At 39.2% G+C, this 20,176-nt stretch overlaps 3 protein-coding genes across 4 annotated transcripts; 2 read left to right on the top strand and 1 right to left on the bottom strand.

Moving 5' to 3' along the window:
* Nucleotides 1-5,088: 5,088 nt before the first annotated feature.
* LOC311075416 (uncharacterized protein) lies at nucleotides 5,089-5,981 on the top strand. 2 transcript variants are annotated; one of them, XM_084102832.1, is made up of 4 exons: nucleotides 5,089-5,246; nucleotides 5,326-5,470; nucleotides 5,572-5,620; nucleotides 5,767-5,981. In XM_084102832.1, exons 1-4 carry the CDS (start codon nucleotides 5,174-5,176, stop codon nucleotides 5,860-5,862), a joined length of 363 nt encoding a protein of 120 aa, XP_083958958.1. In that variant the 5' UTR covers nucleotides 5,089-5,173; the 3' UTR covers nucleotides 5,863-5,981. The 2 variants fall into 2 exon arrangements, with proteins under 2 accessions (XP_083958958.1, XP_083958959.1); XM_084102833.1 differs by having other exon boundaries at nucleotides 5,572-5,646.
* LOC311075412 (uncharacterized protein) lies at nucleotides 5,767-9,144 on the bottom strand. Its single transcript, XM_084102821.1, has 4 exons — nucleotides 8,917-9,144; nucleotides 8,370-8,723; nucleotides 8,074-8,214; nucleotides 5,767-7,695 (listed from the first exon to the last, which is right to left on the bottom strand). Exons 1-4 carry the CDS (start codon nucleotides 8,936-8,938, stop codon nucleotides 7,589-7,591), a joined length of 624 nt encoding a protein of 207 aa, XP_083958947.1. The 5' UTR covers nucleotides 8,939-9,144; the 3' UTR covers nucleotides 5,767-7,588.
* A 7,388-nt stretch (nucleotides 9,145-16,532) lies between these two features.
* LOC311075828 (uncharacterized protein) lies at nucleotides 16,533-18,956 on the top strand. Its single transcript, XM_084103445.1, has 5 exons — nucleotides 16,533-16,920; nucleotides 18,077-18,184; nucleotides 18,262-18,415; nucleotides 18,518-18,591; nucleotides 18,748-18,956. Exons 2-5 carry the CDS (start codon nucleotides 18,133-18,135, stop codon nucleotides 18,774-18,776), a joined length of 309 nt encoding a protein of 102 aa, XP_083959571.1. The 5' UTR covers nucleotides 16,533-16,920; nucleotides 18,077-18,132; the 3' UTR covers nucleotides 18,777-18,956.
* The last annotated feature ends 1,220 nt before the right edge of the window (nucleotides 18,957-20,176 follow it).

The raw sequence follows: 20,176 nt of genomic DNA, 5'->3' as shown, positions 1-20,176 counted from the left end.
CGTGTCCATGCACTTCGTGAATGTATGAGGTGCTAAAGATAGACCGAACGGCAGGACGGTGTACTGATAGTTCTGGCCCTCAAAGGTGAATCGCAAGAAAGGCCTGTGATGGGGCATTATTTGAATCTGAAAATAGGCATCCTTCAGATCCACTGAGATAAATCAGTCTCTCGGGCGAATTTGCGCGAGGATTTTTCTGGTCATGAGCATTTTGAACGATCTCTGTATGAGGGCTTTGTTCAAACGCCTGAGATCTAGGATGGGTCTGAGGATGGGATGCCATCCTTTTTGGGGACGAGGAAATACCTGCTGTAGAAACCTGACTGGCTCTGCATCAGAGGGACAGTTTCTATAGCCCCTTTTTTCAGCAGTTTCGCTATCTCGGCACGAAGTAGATGTGCTACTTTGTCTTTCACGTAGTTTCGACCCTGCCTCGAAAGCGTGGGGGTCTGCGAGCGAACTGCAGCAAATAGCCTCGCTTTATAGTGTTCAGCACCCACTCTGACACGCCCGGGATCATTTCCCATGCTTTCATACTTAAAGCTAGAGGGAGAATGGTATCTGGGCTCTTGTCGCTGTGTGTGTGTGGCGCATAGCATGCAGTGTTTGCTAGTGGGCGCGCACTCAGAGAAGCGCACGCTCTCTACACACAGAACACATTTTGTGTTTATTGATGGGGGCTCTGAGTGAGTGTGAGTCACAGAGCGACCCGTGCTTGTGAGTAGGGGTGAGCAATGTACAGTGGGCACATTTCCTACATTTAAATAGTAGGTGTGAGCCGGTTTTATTGATGTGGGCCGTGAATGAGTTTGTGACACTGAGTGGGCTGTGTTTATGTGTAGGGGTGAGCACTGGGAAGTGGGCACAATTCCTACATTTATAACACTTTCGGCGTGAGCCGGGCAGACAGATATAATGCTCTTTTTGAGATTTATCTGGGTGGTCATGAAAACGGCCTTTGGGTACAGGCGAGCGGGTTGTGTAACGGGCTCGTTGGCTGTAAAATACACTTCTCCAGTCGCCTCTATTGAGGGAACTGAGAGAGCGAAACGTGCTGTCTTTGATTGCGGTCCGGCCGCGGCGGGACTCAACCATCTTTGTCTTCTCAGTGTGGTCAGGAACACTTTGAGGGCTCAGGTTTCAGCACTATCTTGGGCTTGGGTCCGGGAGGAGCTTGAAGAGCGTGAGCGCTGCTGAGACTCTCTTGGCTGTCGGCGCTGTGAAGCTGGAGGCGGCGCTGTGTTCCGGTTAGGCGGCTGCTTTTTTGAGCGACCTGTCGCGGAACTAGAGCGTCTTGGAATGAAATGTTGCATGGCTTGCGACGTTTTCTGCACTTCTGAATACCGCTCCGCGAAGCCTTTGACTGCCGGGCCGAAGAGACCGGATGGAGACACAGGCGCGTCGAGGAAAGTGGCTCTGTCAGACTCTTTCATGTCGGACAAGTTTAACCACAAGTGTCTCTCGGTGACGGTGAGAGACGCCATACTTCTCCCGATGGCCTGTGCAGCGGACTTGGTGGCTCGTAGAGCTAGGTCCGTAGCGCTTCTAAAGTCCATGAAATTCTCAGGGTTCGGGCCCGTCTCGTCCATGGTGCGGAGAAGGTTGGCCTGATAAATTTGAAGCACAGCCATGGAGTGAAGTGCTGAAGCGGCTTGACCGACAGCGGCATAGGCGCGACCGATCAGAGCCGAAGTAGACCTGCAGGCTTTCGAGGGTAGCGAGGGTTTGGACTGCCATCCAGCGGAAGGCGGGCACAGGTGTGTGGCTACCGCTTCCTCGACCGGAGGAATGGTGAGGTAGCCCTTGTCTTTCGCGCCGTCAACGTTAGAGAGCGTCGAAGAGACAGAAGGCCGCAGCCTGGCAGAAAATAGCGCCCTCCAGCTTTTAGATAGCTCCTCGTGGATTTCCGGCAGGAAGGGAGCGGGACTCGTGTGAGGCGTCGAGCGTCGCCCGGGCAGAAAACAGCCATCAAGCCTGCTGGGCGTGGGTTCCTCTGGCAGAGACCAATCGAGGCCGAGGTCCTCCACGGCCTTGGTGAGGAGGTGGAGAAGTTAAGCGTCGAAGCTAGCCCGCACACCGCTCGACTCTTGCAGGGAAGGGGCGGGGTCCGGATTGGAGCCCGACCATCCTTCACTCTCCGAAGCGAGAAGAGAGCAGCTGTCCTCTTCCGCGTTGTCCCCATCAGACTCGTGATGCACGGCGGGGGCGGTAGGGCGCTGGCCGGCTATGATCGAGGTGGGGGACTGAGAGAGCGATGCACACAGGGAGTTAGCCAGCATGCTATCGCTCACAGGGATGTCCTCCGGCGTTCTCTGTGAATGGCGCTTTTTACGGCTGGGTGGGGTCCACGTCGAAGGAGGCTAGCCGAGCCCGAAGGGTCGACATAGCCATGTCTTCGCATTCCCGGCAGCCGCCCTTGGAAAGCGTGTGGTCCGCATGGTTCCGTCCCAGGCAGGAAACACACAGGATGTGGCGGTCCCCGTCGCTGAGGGGGGCTCGGCAAGAGCCGCACTTCGAGAAACGAGGCATTTGCAACAATGCCTCAGCTCTTTTAGGAAGACGTGTGTCGCGGGGCGAACACACTAAATGCAATACAATAGAGAAAGGATATAGGCGCCGGATAGCGCAGCAGGAACGGCGGCTGAAGCGGCGAGGATGGCCGGCTTCTGGTCTGCGAAGCAGATGGCTCGTCCCGCTGAAAGGCTCATCGACGGCGCAGGCTTCTTCCAGAGAGCAGCGATGTGATGTGTACACTTCGCTGAAGAGATGAAAAATCAAAGAACAACCTATCTGGACTCAGCTTATATAGTCATAGCCAAGCCCATTCTGGCGGGACGTGACGTGCACTGGCGCCCGTGCCCTCATTGGTGCTTACGTCATGAGCAGTCCCTCGATAGGTTGCAGCAGTTGCTGCAGAGCAACCAATAGACGCGCGAGCTGCCTCGCCTAGGTCTGCTTGTGCAGCAATGCGTTTTAAATTAATGCAAAATTAAGGATAATTTTTTGGCTTCAGTATTCCCGAGAAAAGGGATTTTCCCGTAGCATAAGCTAGCTTACGCAACATGAGAGTACTCTCGTAAGAGAACAAATGGTGCTTAATAACTACTGAAGTTATTAAACACCCCTGAATTTGGTAATGACGTGTTTTATGCAATATTTATATCACGTTTTAATTTTAACTCGAGACAATTTAATAAACGCTTCATGGGCTGAACTTTAACATCTTAATATTTGATCAAAGTTAACTTAAAGCATGCGCAAAATTAAATACATCCTAGCTACTTTATAAATGCTTGTTACGGAACTTATTGCGAACCCCATTATTGCGCCTGACTTCTACACTACCACTAACATCATCCATTAGTAACTACTGTAGCCTACTATTAGTAACTCCTGACAAGAAGTCTGATGTACATCTAAGTGACTGATTTGTACGAGAACAAAGGGGACATTTTGATTGGGAAATGATGATGTGACCTGGAACAACTGTAATCTGAAACTACAAATAAAGCATGATCAGCAACTTCTGATTTGGCTTGTGGTTGTTGTTTTTCGAGTGTGTATAGGCTTTCATAGGGCCTGTGAACTTGAGGTTAATGTCCTACTTTTCAAACTTTTCTGGCCATCCTCCGGCGTCTGGAAAGTGTTTACCCACAGTCCACACCACAGTCCGCGTCATCAAACCCAGAGTCCAGCCAGCCTTCACCCCGCACTACGGACACGACTCCAGAGCCTAGCGCAGACAAGGAATTTAAGCCTGCCGCGGTGGAGGAGGATAGCGGAGCCTGATCACCCGGAGCCTGAACCCCAAAGAAAGTCTGACCATGTGTGTGAGCCGGCTACATCCGTACCAGTGGGAGTTTTGGTGGAGCTGGACAATGAGGAGGAATGGCTTATCAATTGGGAAACAGAGGTAGTGCTCCCCACCCTGTATCATCTGTGTTACCATCATCACCACTGGTCCTGCCCATCCTTGAATCGTCTGTGCCTTCATTACTGCTGGTCCTGCCCAGCATAAGTCCGGTTTCATCACCCTGTTTAGAGTCTTAATTGTCTCTTCCAAACCTCCCTCTCCCACCTCCTTTATCAAGATTCAGCCAGTCCTTCAGTCAAGTCAAGTCACCTTTATTTATATAACGCATTTTACAATACAGATTGTTTCAAAGCAGTTATTATTTACAGTAATAACAGGAAAATAATGCAACAAAGTTTGTTTCTGCTGTACAGCAGATCTAGAAGAAAATAGCTGAAGAAAATGCAGAAGCTCCATCTTCACTGGTTCCCTTCAGCCCCTTGTCTTCTCCCCTGATGCTTTGTTGTGTGGACAAGCCTCTGGTCTTACAGTCGTCAGCTTTTAATGCTTATTTTAATGCTGCCTAAAATCAATTGAAATTCACCTTTCAGCAATCCAGTTCCTCAAAGACACCAACAGTAGCAGAAGCACACAGATGACAGATACTGATAATCACTGAATCATGATGACTGATATTATTTGTATCCTGCTGCTCTACATATTCAGTAATCTCATCTACACTCAGCAATACAGAAAATGCAAAAGATTATATGCATGACATTGCTGAATATGTTCATTTCATTAGTATATTTAAGTCGGAAAAAAAGCCTTAAATGAAGTTACGTTTTTGAAGTAAAATTATTTACCCTCACATCATTCCAAATCCATATGAATTAATTTGAAACATTTAATCAGGCTTAATTAATTAAAGCCAAAACCATAACCCCAAACCATAACCCAAACCATACTTCGCCATCTCACTGACAGTGAGTGGGCATGACAATTTTTCCATCAGCACAGTCCACTGATGTCCACACACTCTGTCCATGTGTAGCCCATTTTTTCCTGCCGTGTGGATAAATGTCTACCAGGTATTCCTAAAACAGAGATCACACCCTATACTCCCTATTTAATACATCAGACAATTTTGTTTAAATTCAACCAGTAATCATGCATTTACTGAGTTTACTCCCAAACTAAACTATACTGAAACCCACATGAAACAGAACAATGATGAAATCATCCACAAAAATAAATGTGCTTGCAAAAGACAGGGTGTAGCCCAAGTTCCGCTTTATTGACTATTTAAGATAAACTAGTGAGAGTCTTGCATATATTCTCTCAGACACAAGCAGTGAAAGTTGAAGATCGACTGTGACAATGGAGACACAAAGGATCCTCATGAGGAGTTTGGCTGTTGTGGTTTTTGCATCTGTGATCTGGACTATAACAGGTAAAGTGCATAAATCTTTTTGTATATTATTATATCTGATGGTACGGTGCAGAATATTGAGGTGTGCCTTGTTCTTCAGTCTCAGCAGGAGGAAAAGGTGATGAGAATGGAGAGAATCAGATGGTGAGCCCATGCTGTACTGCCCTTTCCAGAGCAAAGTTGACTGATCCTATCATCAGTTTCAGGCTGCTACATCAAAGTCCTTCATGTCTGAAGGCCGTCGTGTAAGAATCCCAGTTCTTCTCTAAAGAAAACATGTCATGATTAGAGATCAACTGCATCTGAGGCTAGATTTCTGTTTTAACTTTTTCATTCTCTTTAACAGCTTTAAGACTGAACGAGGAGAGTTCTGCTTTGACTGGACACTACCATGGGTGAGGGAGGAAGTTGTAAAGTTTTTGTAAGTTAAACCCAACAAGTGTTGTGAAACATACCTGAATTTGTAACAACATAATCTTATGAAGTGTTGCATATTTAGTATAGAATTCTTTTATTGATATTGTTATGTTTTGTTTCACAGGAGAGCTCAAAACAAACGCCCGATTTCCAGGCCATCACCTGTCGTGGATTGACTGGGTTTTCTGGGGTGCCAACTTATAAGTCTACTTATAAGTAAAATTTTTCAATCTTAAAGTCAATCCTACAGAGGATTCAGCTTGTTACTTTTTAACAGATGAACCCTGTTGAACAAAATACAATACTATAACAGATAACAATAAACCAATTTGCATTGCATGGATGTTTTGTATTCATTTCACTCTCCTGCCTTAGAGGGATGGTTCGGAGTAAAATCAACCTAGGGTCCTTTGCACCATGACCCCGAGCTAAACACTGCCCAGAAAACTCATAAAACTCTGTACTCAATGACAAACTGGTACTACCAACAAAATATTAGTGCATTCCTGGAACTGGGCGTCGTTACACTACATACTTATGCATCGCTTTCTGCCCGGACTTTTACGTGCTTTTCCAAAATCACGGAAGTGACGTCGCCGTCCGGGTTAGCAGTAGCATGAGCCGTCAGGCAAGTGTTATTTAAATAAACTCCTGATGTACTTACAAACTTTCCAATGCCTCGTTTTATGAGTACAGAACCTATTTGTACTACTGTATAAGTTTGGTACCATTCTGGGCATTATTAGTGTAATTATTCAAGTTCAGACAGATTATCTTTCTCTCAAAATCGTTCAATAGCCTACTGTTTATGCATCAGTAAATCAAGCCAGTGACTAAAAGATCAACTTCACATTGTTTCTCTTAGTAGGCTGAAAATAATCTTATTTAAACTGTTTCAGTTACAGTATATACAGAATGCGATCAAAGAACGCTCCATTTCCAATCGGCCAAACTGAAAACCGCCCAGGCTAGAACTTCTATTTAGAAATTATTAACTAATTAAATGTTGATTAACTGAACCAATCCACTCTATTGCCCTTTCAAACAAACATCATGCATTAAAATAAGAAGATATAAACTCATTTGCAGTCTTGTGGTGAGAATTTCCATCTGTTGTTCTCGCACGCTTTCTGGACCTGCTGTGGTCTGTAGCTCAGATACAACAGCACATTTCACATTAGTGGTTCACTGTGGTAAAGCGCTATGTGTGGTTATAAATGTCCAGTGTGACTGACAACTATGAAAAACAAGATGTGGTTGACGGTTGCTTTTTGCTTTTTTTAACTGTTTGTAAATCTCATCAAAAATTACAAATAGAAAACACATTGATAATAAATGTATCCATCAAGCCAATGTTGTTTAAAGTTCAGAAATTGGTGCTTTATGATGCCACATAATCACAACAAGATCATTTGTTTTAACATATTCAGTGCAAATTTAATAACTTGTTAATGTGTGTGAGCACAAGACATGTTAAGTGTATAAAGAATTTTGAAATTATGATTTAACAAATATTATTCAGTGGTGTATAAATAACTTCAGTCAGTGTCCATTCCTCACGACTCATCATAAAGTGACCGAACTTTATTTCACCCTGGAAAGCAAAAAGAACGAGAATGTGATCAGCTTAAAGAAAACTGAATCAAAATCAGAGTCAGAATGAGCTTTATTCACCAAGTGTGCGCAAACACATGAGGAATGTGTTTTTTTCAGGAGCTCTTACAGAAAGAACATTTAAATAATAAATATATATATACATATATATATATATATATATATATATATATATATATATATAATGTGAAAATAAATAAATAATGTGGTATACATCTGGAACAGAAGACTTATGTACAGATTTGTGCATTATGTACTGTATGTACAGCTGTATAAATAAAATATATATGTATTTATACAATATCTAATTCTTGCCTCTCAAATACTGACCACTAGGAAACCTGCAAACTTATATTACAGCAGACTAATGTATGAGAGATTCTGACCTGAACACTATTGTGAATCCAGTCCTGGTGCAGGTCATTAGTTCTTGCACAACCTTTAGAGAAAACAATTATACAAAAACATAGTAATGTAATCAGTGTTGGGTGTTATGCATTACTCTAAGATATTACTCTTAGTTTTTCAGAAATTTTATTACAGTTACTACTGATGTAATTGCATCAAATACTGTATAGACTATTCTATATAAAACGATAGTGGATTTAACATCTAATGTTAAAATGTAACATAACCTCCCTTTAAATGAGGAGAAGAATAATTTCAAGAATAATTTATGCAATTTTATATTATTTATTAGAAAGAATTAAAAGAGAATGCAGTACTTTTTAGAGAGAGTAACTGAATGTAATCAGATTAATTATTAAAGATGTCTGATGTTATCATGGAAATAAAATCATGTTTAAGTAATATTCACCTTTCTGTAGTCGTGTTCGTCTCCAACACACACAGACACTTGACACCAGTAACAGTAGCAGAAGCACACAGACGACAGGCAGCCACGGGCTGATACTGAGGATCACTGAATCATGATTTAAAATATCTCCAGTGCTCACATCTACACACGACACAAAAAAATACAGATTTCTTATTCAGTTTGAGGTTTGATACATAAGATGTTGCAAAATAAATGAAGTTCACATCTTTGTTTTAACTATCAGTTAAATTAAAAATACACTAGTGTTCAATGAAATAATCTGGAGAAACTCTTACCTTCATAGTCAAGTTTAGTGCAGTGAATTTGCTCAAGCATATATTCAGTGCAGCAGTAGAGCATCAGATCAGTGTCTGTGATGTTCATCAGAAGCAGAGAGTGAGTGTTTGTAGGAGAACTGAGAACTTTTATCCGTCCAGTGTAACTTGGGTGAATATTGGAGGGTTCTGGTTTAGAGTTACCTCCATACAGATATTCTAGTTTTAAAATTCTTACAAATGTTTGGTTTCCGTTTGTAATGATCCAGGTAATCTCTGTATCATCTTTAATGTTACAGGGAAGTGTTGTGTTTCCTCCTGGATGAACTTTCACTGATGATCCTTCAGTGAGAATCAATGAGATAACAGTGAAATCTAGAGATGAAACAATAAACAATACAAACTTGACAGCAATCACTTGACAATCTGGATCTGATTATTGACATTTATTCATGTAGCAAATGTTTTTTGACAAAAGCAACTTACAAACAAGAAATATCACAAGCAATTTATCATACAAAGAGTAAAATAAGAACACTTGCATTTCTTGATAATTTCATATACTCACATATAATTTGTATCAGGATCATGTTCTTGTTTTCTTTTTGTGATTTGTAGCCATGAATTTACATCTGTGTTTTTTGTGATTAATTTTTATGTGTGGATGCTTTAAGTAAGAGCTAGTTCATGGTTAGCTGTGGAGGCAAAGAACCTCCCAATGTGAAAACAAATGATTAAACTGACTGGAACTTCCAGCCAATCAGAATTGAGTATTCAGACAGACCATGGTCGATTTGTTGCTAAAAGTTACTAAATTATGTTGTGATGTCGTTGCGTGATATTGCATGATAACCAGGTATTTCTAAAACAGAGATCACCCCCCACTCACCATTTAACAGATAATTTGGTCACACTTTAGTATACTTAACCATTTGATACAATACCTATACTGTACTTGCATGCTATAGCACACTTACCCCAAAGCTAAACTCTAACCCCTAATCTTAACCCTTCCCTTAGTTCTAATACATCAAGCTTATTGGCAATAAATGTGGGAATTTTCCAGTAACAATAGTTTATACCAGGGGTTCCCAAACTTTTCCATGCCAAGGCCCCCCAAATACCACTAGGTTCTGGCCAAGGCCCCCCTTACGGCACATGTAGAAATAAATAAATAAAACATCTAGGTGAACATCAGATTATGTGATGGTGTTTGATACCAGCCAATCAGAAAGATTATAGAGATGCACCGATTACAATTTTCAAGGCAGATTCCGATTTTTCATTTAGTTTGACCTGTCGATACAGATTTTAGCCGATTCTGATTTCATTTTCTATATATATATATAGAAAATAAATGTTATATATATATATAAAAAGTTTGGAAACATTACTATTTTTAATGTTTTTGAAAGAAGTCTCTTATGCTCATCAAACCTGCAGTTAAAATTTTCATCAGCAAGTACTCCAGTCTTTGGTGTCTTATGATCCTTCAGAAATCATTCTAATATGCTGATTTATGATCAATGTTGGAAACAGTTGTGCTGCTTAATATTTTTTTTATAACCTGAAATACTTTTTTCAGGATTATTTGATGAATAAAAAGTTAAAAAGAACTGTATTTATTTAGAATAGAAATCTTTTGTAACAATATATACCGTTCAAAAGTTTGGGAACAATAACTTTTTTTTTTTTAAAGAAATTAGTACTTTAATTCAACAAGGATGTGTTAAATTGATAAAAGGTGATGGGAACGATTTATATTGTTAGAAATGTTTTTATTTTGAATAAATGCTGTTTTTATGAATAAATGCTGTTAAAGTTTTACTCATCAATGAATCCTGAAAAAAGTATTCCAAAAAAATATATTAAACAGCACAACTGTTTCCATCATTGATAATAACTGAGTATCAAATCATCATATTAGAATGATTTCTGAAGGATCATAAGACACCAAAGACTGGAGTACTTGCTGATGAAAATTCAGCTTTGCATCACAAAAATAAATGACATTTTAAAATATATTAAAAAAGAGAACCATTATTTTAAATTGTAATAATATTTCATAATATTACTGTTTTTTTGTTTTTTTTTTAACTGCAGGCTTGATGAGCATAAGAGACTTCTTTCAAAAACATTAAAAATAGTAATGTTTCCAAACTTTTGACTGGTACTGTATGTATGTATATATATATATATATATATATATATATATATATATATATATAGGCTATATATATATAAAACACCAAAAACAAGTTTAAATTGGTAAATTTTCTTTACCAATATTTTTGTCTTCATTTTCTTTTCTGACATAGCCTACTCCAGTGCTTGTTAAAACACACTATACATGCATATTATGTGCATTTTAGGTACTTTTTGTGTGAAATCATATTTATTTTGTCCATCAAAGTTTGCTTTCACTTTAATTGAGAGTAAGCAGCGCAGCAAAAATAGACTCGGCCAGGCACGTGCACACATAGACATCAAAGGGGGCTTGAGCACCTGCCCTTTTTATTCCTGGAGAGAAAGTGCCCTTTTTTTCTGGGGTGCTTTTTTTGTATTTTTGAAAAATAATATATATTCCTGTTTGCTTCCCTATCAAACAAATATATTTATTGAAGAATAGTATATCTAAATATCAGGTCAGGAGTTCTGAAGCGCTCCCTCTCTCTCTATCTCTCTCTCCCCCCCAGCGTCTCTGCGCAGCGGCGCACATCGGCACACACACACACACACTCACATATTCCCGCTTATTACATGGCTACCTACCAAATAAATAATTACTTTGACACAAAATATTGATTTAAAAGGGAGTTTATTGATTTAAACCCGATTGTATTGCTTCCGCTAAAGAAAATAGTACGCTCCGTCTCTACGGTTAGAATCCTGTGAGTCCATAGCAACGCTCTGTTTTTCATGGCAACGGTCTGTTATACTCCGCACAGCGGTCTGTTATCAAGAAATAACCGCATTCTACATTGGAATTCAACCAAGCCATGTAATAAAATAAGTTAGTAATAAAATAAGCATATCACCACCAGATATCCTTTAGTTATTTTGTTTATCCTATTTACCTGCATTGCCCTGTCAATTAGATGCAAATTTTCAATTTGTATTTTTGTATTTTGTCAATCATTTTTGCAGTGATTTTTTCAGTAAAGTTAGCAGCAACAGCCCTCTTCAGTTTAGAGTGAATATTTGTGTTGATTTTAAAGTGTTATGTATTCTGATAACACCAAAATAATTAAAATGATGTGCAAAAATAAACAAATTATTAGTAAAACACGCCCCTCTGCTTGATGCAGTTATTTAGGTTATTCTAAATATATACTTGAAACTAGTAGCATAGAAAATGTTTTCAAAACATGCACATTGTGGAATGGTTTCCTTTGCTGCTCTATAAACCTAGTGAATACTAAGGAGACCATGGTTTCTGTGTGAACTGATTATTTTGTAGACATCTTTTGAAAATGAAACAATTGCGTGAGTTTGAGGAAGATAAAATTAATTAACTTTTTAAATTAATTTTTTAAAAAGGAAGTCAAAGTTGCATTAATAGCCTATATATATTATTATATATTAAAAAAATATTATATTATATTATATTATAAAAAAATACGTAATTATGAGAAGTGCCCTTTATTTCACTTGAGCCCCTGCCCCTCCAAATGTCTGTGCACGTCCCTGCTCGGCGCCGAAACCCTCCGCTTCACTGCTGCTCACGCGACGCTCCTGCTTGACGCTCACGCGCTGCTCCTGCTCGCGGTGTGAATGCACTCACTGAACATGCACGCCGGAAAAAATTCGTGCTGCTCACGCGCCGCTCGTGGTCTGAAACGACCGTAATTCACAAGGTTTCCTACATGTGCGTTCTGTGTGCATGTGTGATGCTGATGTCCCGCGATGTTATTAATGCGGCGCCAGAGTGCATTTGACAGTGCATATGTCAGACTGAAAATCACGTGAAAATCGGCCAATTCTGGTCACTAGCCGATCAATCAGTTCATCTCTAAAAGATTAGCATTAAAAGTATAATGTTCAGATAGGCTATGCAACAAATTATTATAATGTTATTTCATAACAATACTCATATTAACAAATATTTATTTTTTTAACGTTTTTTAACTTTTTATTCCGCTTTTTTCCCCAACTTGCTGCGGCCCCCCTGGCGCCCCCTGGCGGCCCGGCCCCCACTTTGAAAACCCCTGGTTTATACTATTGTAGGTATTTACAGTTTGTTTGTTTTTTTGTACATTTTGAAAAGTGTACATTTTCAAAACTATTAGTTTAAACTCTTTGTGCCAATATCACAAAAGATCATCAAAAGTGCACTTTTTTCAAACATTTCAGCATGTTTTCAATTGTGTTAGTACAATACACAAAATCACAAAGTATCCTTTTCACAACTCAAAATAAGTGTTTCATCTACATAAATGTTTCATTCACAGTAACTGCCTTTCATAAAGCTCTTACTATCAAACTTTTGATTTGTCTCTCTTCTTGTTCAGTTTAATACATTTGTCTACTATTTAATCCAACTGAACTTAATGGTTAAGCAAAGAATCAGTTGGTACACCTCTAGAGAGATATTTGTGAACATATAGCAGGATAGAGTATAAAGGGAGAGGAAACAGTCAATGACTGTATAGTACAGTAAGTACATCAGTAGAAGGGAGACAGATGGCATCAAATACAGCCTTTTGCATTACAGAATATATGCCATGTGATGCTTTAAACAGATTACCATTGTAGAGACTGCCATAATACTGAACTTCACCCTTCATCTGTAAAGCTCAACTACAGTTGATATCTGTAAATCACAAAACTACAGTTCAGTCATATTTCAGTCAGTTTTATCACAAAACCTCATGGGTTTCATAACTTCATCACACCTTTTTATAACACACTAGATAGGTACTGTTACAAACATTATGGATTCAGTTACATAAGTTAGGTAATGTAAGTGTATTTACTAATGTGGCAACTGTATTACTGTAATTATATCAGCAACAAGAGTGATTTGAAACATGTATCTTACATTGTTTGCTGTTGAATGAACTGATTGTTAAAAGTACTAAATTGAAAGAAGATCATACCGCCGTGTTTCGGTGCTTAAAACAAATGTTCTCATTGTAATGTTAGTTAAGGTCACCTAATAAAGTGTGACTGATCCAGAAGGTGATGAGAGAACAATGATGAAATCCTCCACAAAACTAAATGTGCTTGCAATGGACAGGGAGCAGCCCGTAGTGATTGGAGACAACCATGGGAGAAGAAAAATCCAGTTTAAGTAAAGTAACTCAAAGAGTGTGTTTCATGAGTTCACACTTACAAATAAGTCAGACAGAATAAATGGTATGCATATTTGGCGTGCTGTCCGAGGAGAGGGCTCCGGGCTCGGTATCCGGCCCAAACCCAGAGTACTCCCCCTGTATTCCTGGCTGTGGAAGGAACAAGCAGTGGGTGTCGGGATGGTGGAGGGATGCTGAAAAACTGTCAAGGAATGTAGGTGAGTCGACTGAGTGAATATCTGTATGCTTCCTCTCATGCTGATGGGATAGACATGATGATTGTTGAAGACGAGTTCATTGATTATTTGAGCATGCTCCTCCCGAACTTTGTTTATTAAATATAGCAGAATTTGTAACAACATAAAATTCTTATAAAGTGTTCACATATTTAGTATAGTATTCTACACCATTTTAAGTGGTGCTTTTGAAGTAATAATCATATACATATGGATCAAATTGTGGCACATAAATCATCCCTGGGTCAAATCTGGTCCAGAACATGGGCTGGGTCAGGGTAGCTCTTTTAATTCAGGCTAGCGAGCAGCTATTTAATATAACACTCACAACTATCTACTCACAGCCTAACCATTTAGAGCACCCTAGCAACCATATAGTGTGACAGATTTTTTAATTAATCATAACTAACAGAGTTTGCTTCTACCTAGAAGGGTTTGCCTATGAAGAACCAATCAAATTGTAGGGAAATTATGGAATGTATCATGTCATTTTTGCCATGTTCCTATTCTATAAAAACTGTTGTATTCCTTTGGTGGGTGAGATTCTCTGAGAATTGCTCGAGAACTCTCCCGGCCGTGATTAAAGCTATAAAGGGACATTTGCTGAAGTCTGTCGGTTATTATTGCTGCGCAGCAAGTTAGTTAGGGGAACAAGTTAGGGTTAGGAACTCAAAGCCAGTTGTCAACTGTAGACGCAGAGCTAGAGTATAAAGATTATTGACTGATTATTGATAAAGAAGTGTCGACTGTAGACGCCCCAGATATATTTATTAAGTGTCGACTGTAGACGTTGGGTATCGATTGGAGACGCCCCAGGTAATTAGATTCCAGGTAGGAAAAATCTTCCACAATACCAACATAAACCAGCCATAGCTCAGAGTCAGAATATCATAGAGACCTGGGGCAGTGGCACATTGTTCTGTTCACAGTCAAGGGGAAAAACTGATGATTATGGCATTGTGATACTGAGTGTTGCCACAGTAAACACCTCTCACAGTTACTTCAGAAAATGTACCTATTGTAAATGTAAATGTATCTTTTTGCAGCAGCAGCAGAGCTCCAAGAAATAAACCAACTGAAACCCATGTGTTCTAGCTCCTGACTTCTACACTACCATTAACATCATCCATTAGTAACTACTGTAGCCTAGTAACTCCTGACAAGAAGTCTGATGTACATCTAAGTGACTGATTTGACAAACAAACAAACAAACAAAAAAATACTCTGCCCCAGCATCCCGTCTTTGGTCTGGTAGAGAATCTTGTCAGCATCACTGGCTATATTGGCCCTAGCCAGGCAGCGAGGGCAAAATCCTCTTGCATGCCTGTTCCCCGCTGACACGCATCAACTGAAATATTTGGCAGGCTTCTTCCATTTCATCGTCTCTGTGTCCTAGAAAAATAGAAGTACTGATTACTGTAACTGTAACACATCCTTTTTACAAAATGGAAGCATTCAGAAAACTCTATCTGTATGTGAGACAATTTGATGCATTTCTTTTTATTACAGTATAGTGCAACAGCGACAGTGCATGTATGTGTTGTAACAGCACAGTGTACTGCACTCTAAAGTTACAGAGCAGTCTGAAGTACATCTACTGTACCTGTTTTTCTCCCAGAAGGTTCTTATGATCGAGGCGACGGTGAAGCGACTCAAATTTGGCCTTACTCGTAGCCCAGCCTCCCTCATAGTCACACCATGGACAAAGACATGGGCAACTAGAGTGTCTTGTCTCCTTGCCCTTCACCTTCCTCATCCTCTTCCTTCACCTCTTCCTCCACTCCCATCTACTCTTCCTCGTCCTCCTCCACTCTAGTGTCCTCAACCTCTTCCTTTATGTCTTTCTGGATCCATTGTTCCAAAACTGAATGAACTGACTCTGGCCCTTTTATCTACGTATCTATTGAAGGTTCTGATTGGTGTGTGATCAATTTTGACTCTTAGTGTTTCCACTTGGGTAATTGTGTGCTAACTGAGCTGAAGCTGTGCTGACTTGAGTGAACAATATTGAATGCTAGCGCTTTCTAAATGACAACGTGGTGTAGGCAATGAGAAATGAAGGGATTTGTGTGAAGAGTTTTGCAGTGACAGTTCAACAAATCTGACTCATGTGTCAAAACAGGGCTTTACAAGTTTTACAGTGATACAGCTTTACAGTGATAACAGGAAAATAATGCAACAAAGTTTGTTTCTGCTGTACAGCAGATCTAATAGCTGAAGAAAATGCAGAAGCTCCGTCTTTGCTGGTTCCCTTCAGCCCCTTGTCTTCTCCCCTGACGCTTTGTTGTGTGGACAAGCCTCTGGTCTTACAGTCGTCAGCTTTTAATGCTTATTTTAATGCTGCCTAAAATCAAGTGAAATTCACCTTTCTGCAATCCAGTTCCTCAAAAACACCAGTAACAGTAGCAGAAGGACACAGATGACAGATACTGATGATCACTGAATCATGATGACTGATATTATTTGTATCCTGCTGCTCTACATATTCAGTAATCTCATCTACACTCAACAATACAGAAAATGCAAAAGATTATATGCAAGACATTGCTGAATATGTTCATTTCATTGGTATATTTCAGGAAGTCGGGAAAAAAGACTTAAAGGAGACATATCATGCTTTTAAATTGTTCCTTTTTACATATAAATCATACATTTGTAGTCTATATAAAGCGGAACTGCAATGCTTGGGTCTGAATTCCTCATTATTATAGCTCCACAGGCCCCTTTTCTACCCCTTTTCTGATGTGCGTCTGAGAGCAACTCGTTTTGGTGCGGTCTCTTTAAATACAATTGAGACACTTCATACCCCGCCCACACTCGGTTCAACTCCACCCCGTTCGGCCATTTTTGTAGTTTGATAGCAGAGATACGATTATCTAGCAGCACAGAAACTTTTTATTCACACGTTATTAACAAAATGTCAACAACGGAAGACTTGTCTAGCCAGCCTTACATGTTCGAGCCGGAGTCGGAGCAGGAGCGAGATTAAAATGAAGACGACGAACCTGTAGAACAACGTCTTCATATGGATGTATCGCAATGGTGTGTACTGTATTTACACATGAAACTTTGGTCTTCCGACCTTTTACCACCGTGTCGATTTATTTTGATTAATATGTGCGAGGGAGAGAGAGCAAGACAGCGTCTAGTTTGGAGACGGTGAAGTCTTGTTTACACTTTCGCCTGGCTCTGAAGAGAGAGAGTGAGCGCGCGCGCGACCCACTGTCTATGGCGCGACCGGCTCTCTCTCTCTGCTCGTTCTTTCAGTTAAACATGTCTGAGAGCAACTCGTTTTGGTGCGGTCTCTTTAAATACAATTGAGACACTTCATACCCCGCCCACACCCTGTCACGCGCGGCAGTTCATCTACATTAGACGGTGTAATGAAGCGTGTGGGTTACTACATCCAACAACCGAACATTTTAACTTACCCTCTCGTAACTTCTGCATCCTTTAGCTTGGACTACAAAATTGCAGTGAGAAATAAAAATGGCGGATTGCTCGAAGTGTTGGGCCGGAAGTCAATGTCCTTATTTGGCAGTTCCTCTGCAAATACTGTGACGTAATAGTTCAAAAAACGTCATAGATAACATAAAAATCGGAACAGGTTGAAAAATATGACCAAAACAGAATCTAAAGATATCAACGAAGCACCTGAAGATAATAATTTCATATTTTCTGTACTTCTAAACACTCCAAATATACAACAAAATGCATTTGGCATGATATGTCCCCTTTAAATGAAGTTTCGTTTTTGAAAGTAAAATTATTTACACTTACATCATTCTAAATCCACATAAATTAATTTGAAACATTTAATTAGGCTTAGCGACAGTGGGCATAACATTTTTTTCATCAGCACAGTCCACTGATGTCCACGCACTCTGTCCATGTGTAGCCCAATTTTTCCTGCCGTGTGGATAAATGTCAACCAGGTATTCCTAAAACCGAGATCACACCCTATACTCCCTATTTAATACATAAAATAATTTTACTCTCTAATTTTAATCTCAATCAGTAATCATGCGTTTACTGAGTTTACTCCCAAACTAAACTATACTGAAACCCACATGAAACAGAACAATGATGAAATCATCCACAAAAATAAATGTGCTTGCAAAAGACAGGGTGTAGCCCAAGTTCTGCTTTATTGATTATTTAAGGTGAACTAGTGAGAGTCTTGAATATATTCTCTCAGACACAAGCAGTGAAAGTTGAAGATCGACTGAGACAATAGAGACACAAAGGATCCTCATGAGGAGTTTGGCTGTTGTGGTTTTTGCATCTGTGATCTGGACTATAACAGGTAAAGTGCTTAAATCTGTTTGTATATTATTATATCTGATGGTACGGTGCAGAATATTGAGGTGTACCTTTCTTCAGTCTCAGCAGAAGGAAAAGGTGATGAGAAGGGAGAGAATCAGAAGCTGATCACATGCTGCACTGTCGTCTCCGGACTAACTCGAGAACAGTTTACTGACCCTATCATCGGTTTCAGGCTGCTAAACCAAAGTCCTCCATGTCTGAAGGCCGTCGTGTAAGAATCCCAGTTCTTCTCTAAAGAAAACATGTCATGATTAGAGATCAACAGCATCTGATGCTAGATTTCTGTTTTAAACTTTTTCATTCTCTTTAACAGCTTTAAGACTGAACGAGGAGAGTTCTGCTTTGACTGGACACTACCATGGGTCAAGAAGGAAGCTAAGCAGTTTTGTAAGTTAAAACCAACAAGTATGATGAAATCTTTTCATAAACTGTTCACATATTTATTTTAGTGTTCTGTGGTGCTTTTGAAGTACCACTCGCAGTTTCTTTAGAAAATGTATAGAAATGTATCTGTATAGAAATGTTTTAATTTCTTTTTTGCAGTTCAAAGAAACAAGCAGCTGAGCATATGATCCAGCTCCTGACTTCCATGTCTCCCGTGTCGTCCATATCATGTCATATATGTCATCCATTAGTAACTACTGTATCTATAAAGAGTAACTGGTAAGAAGGGTGACGCAAGAATTTGTATAAGAAAAATATGGAAATGTTTGATGATATGTGCTGAAACTAAAAAATAAAAATAAACTCTGATCAGCAACTACTGGTTTTCTTGACTCAAAAAAGAGCCCTTTATGCCAAAAAATTTCTATATAAAAATAAATGTTTTAAATGATTGCGTAATACTTTCATATTTAAAGGGTTATTTTAAATCTTTCTAATTATAAAGGATGCTTACGAGCTGTTGAATTCATAAAATCTTTGTTAATTTAATATTTAATTTAAAATTATTTAATATTTTATTTAATATTTTCACATTTATTTTTGACTTTCATATTTATGCTGTTTAATTAATAAAATATATTCATATTTAATATTTGATTTAATATTTTATATTTATTTATTTTAAACTTTCATATTTAAAGGGTTATTTCAAGTTTTTCTATAGCAATAAAGGATGTTTACAAACTGTTGAGTTCATACAATTTAATTAAAATAAACAAAATAATTAAAATTAAATTAATTCATGAAAATGAAATCCATAAAATGATCCCATGATAGGAACCCCTAAAAGATTCTATATAATAAGCTGACAGAACCTTTTTTTCCTAAGAGTGTAGTGTTTTCTTTATATAGTGGTGGTGGTTGAGGAGAGATCCCCTGACATGATTGTAAAGCGCTTTGGGTGTACAGTAGTACATATGAAAGCGCTATATAAATGCCCGATTCTATTCCGATTCTATATACAGTGTATATATATATATATAAAACGCCATATATTACACACTGCATGAAAGGGAATATTTGAAATATATATGAGCACTTTAAAATAGCTTGAATGTTACTCTACACCCTTGCCTCATTTAGTATACACGGTTCTATGAAAATGCAAATTAGCCCCGCCTCCACTCACTCGCACAAGCTCAGAGATCCACTCGTTGATGATCACACGTTAACCTGATTGGTTACAATGTAGTTTGTGACGTCAGAAACACCAGCGATTTCAAACCACGTTTTTGAGATTGTCTTTGGTTCACTGCAGTTTTAAGGAGAAAATACTCAGCATTGGTTTGTCTTAAAGCACATTAAAAACACCACATAGTCTTTCATTTGAAAGCCATGTTTCTAGAATCTGTAAAACCGCATTCTTCCATCTTAAAAACATATCTAAATTACGACATATGCTTTCAATGAAAAATGCAGAACAGTTAGTTCATGCGTTCATGACCTCAAGGCTAGATTATTGTAATGGTACAACTGGGTGGTTGCCCTGCATGCTTAATAAACAAAGTCCAGTTGGGCCAAAACGCAG

The sequence above is a fragment of the Abramis brama genome (assembly GCF_963993115.1).
Source record: "Abramis brama genome assembly, chromosome: 24".
NCBI lineage: Eukaryota > Metazoa > Chordata > Actinopteri > Cypriniformes > Leuciscidae > Abramis > Abramis brama.
This window is presented reverse-complemented; position numbering and strand designations above follow the sequence as displayed.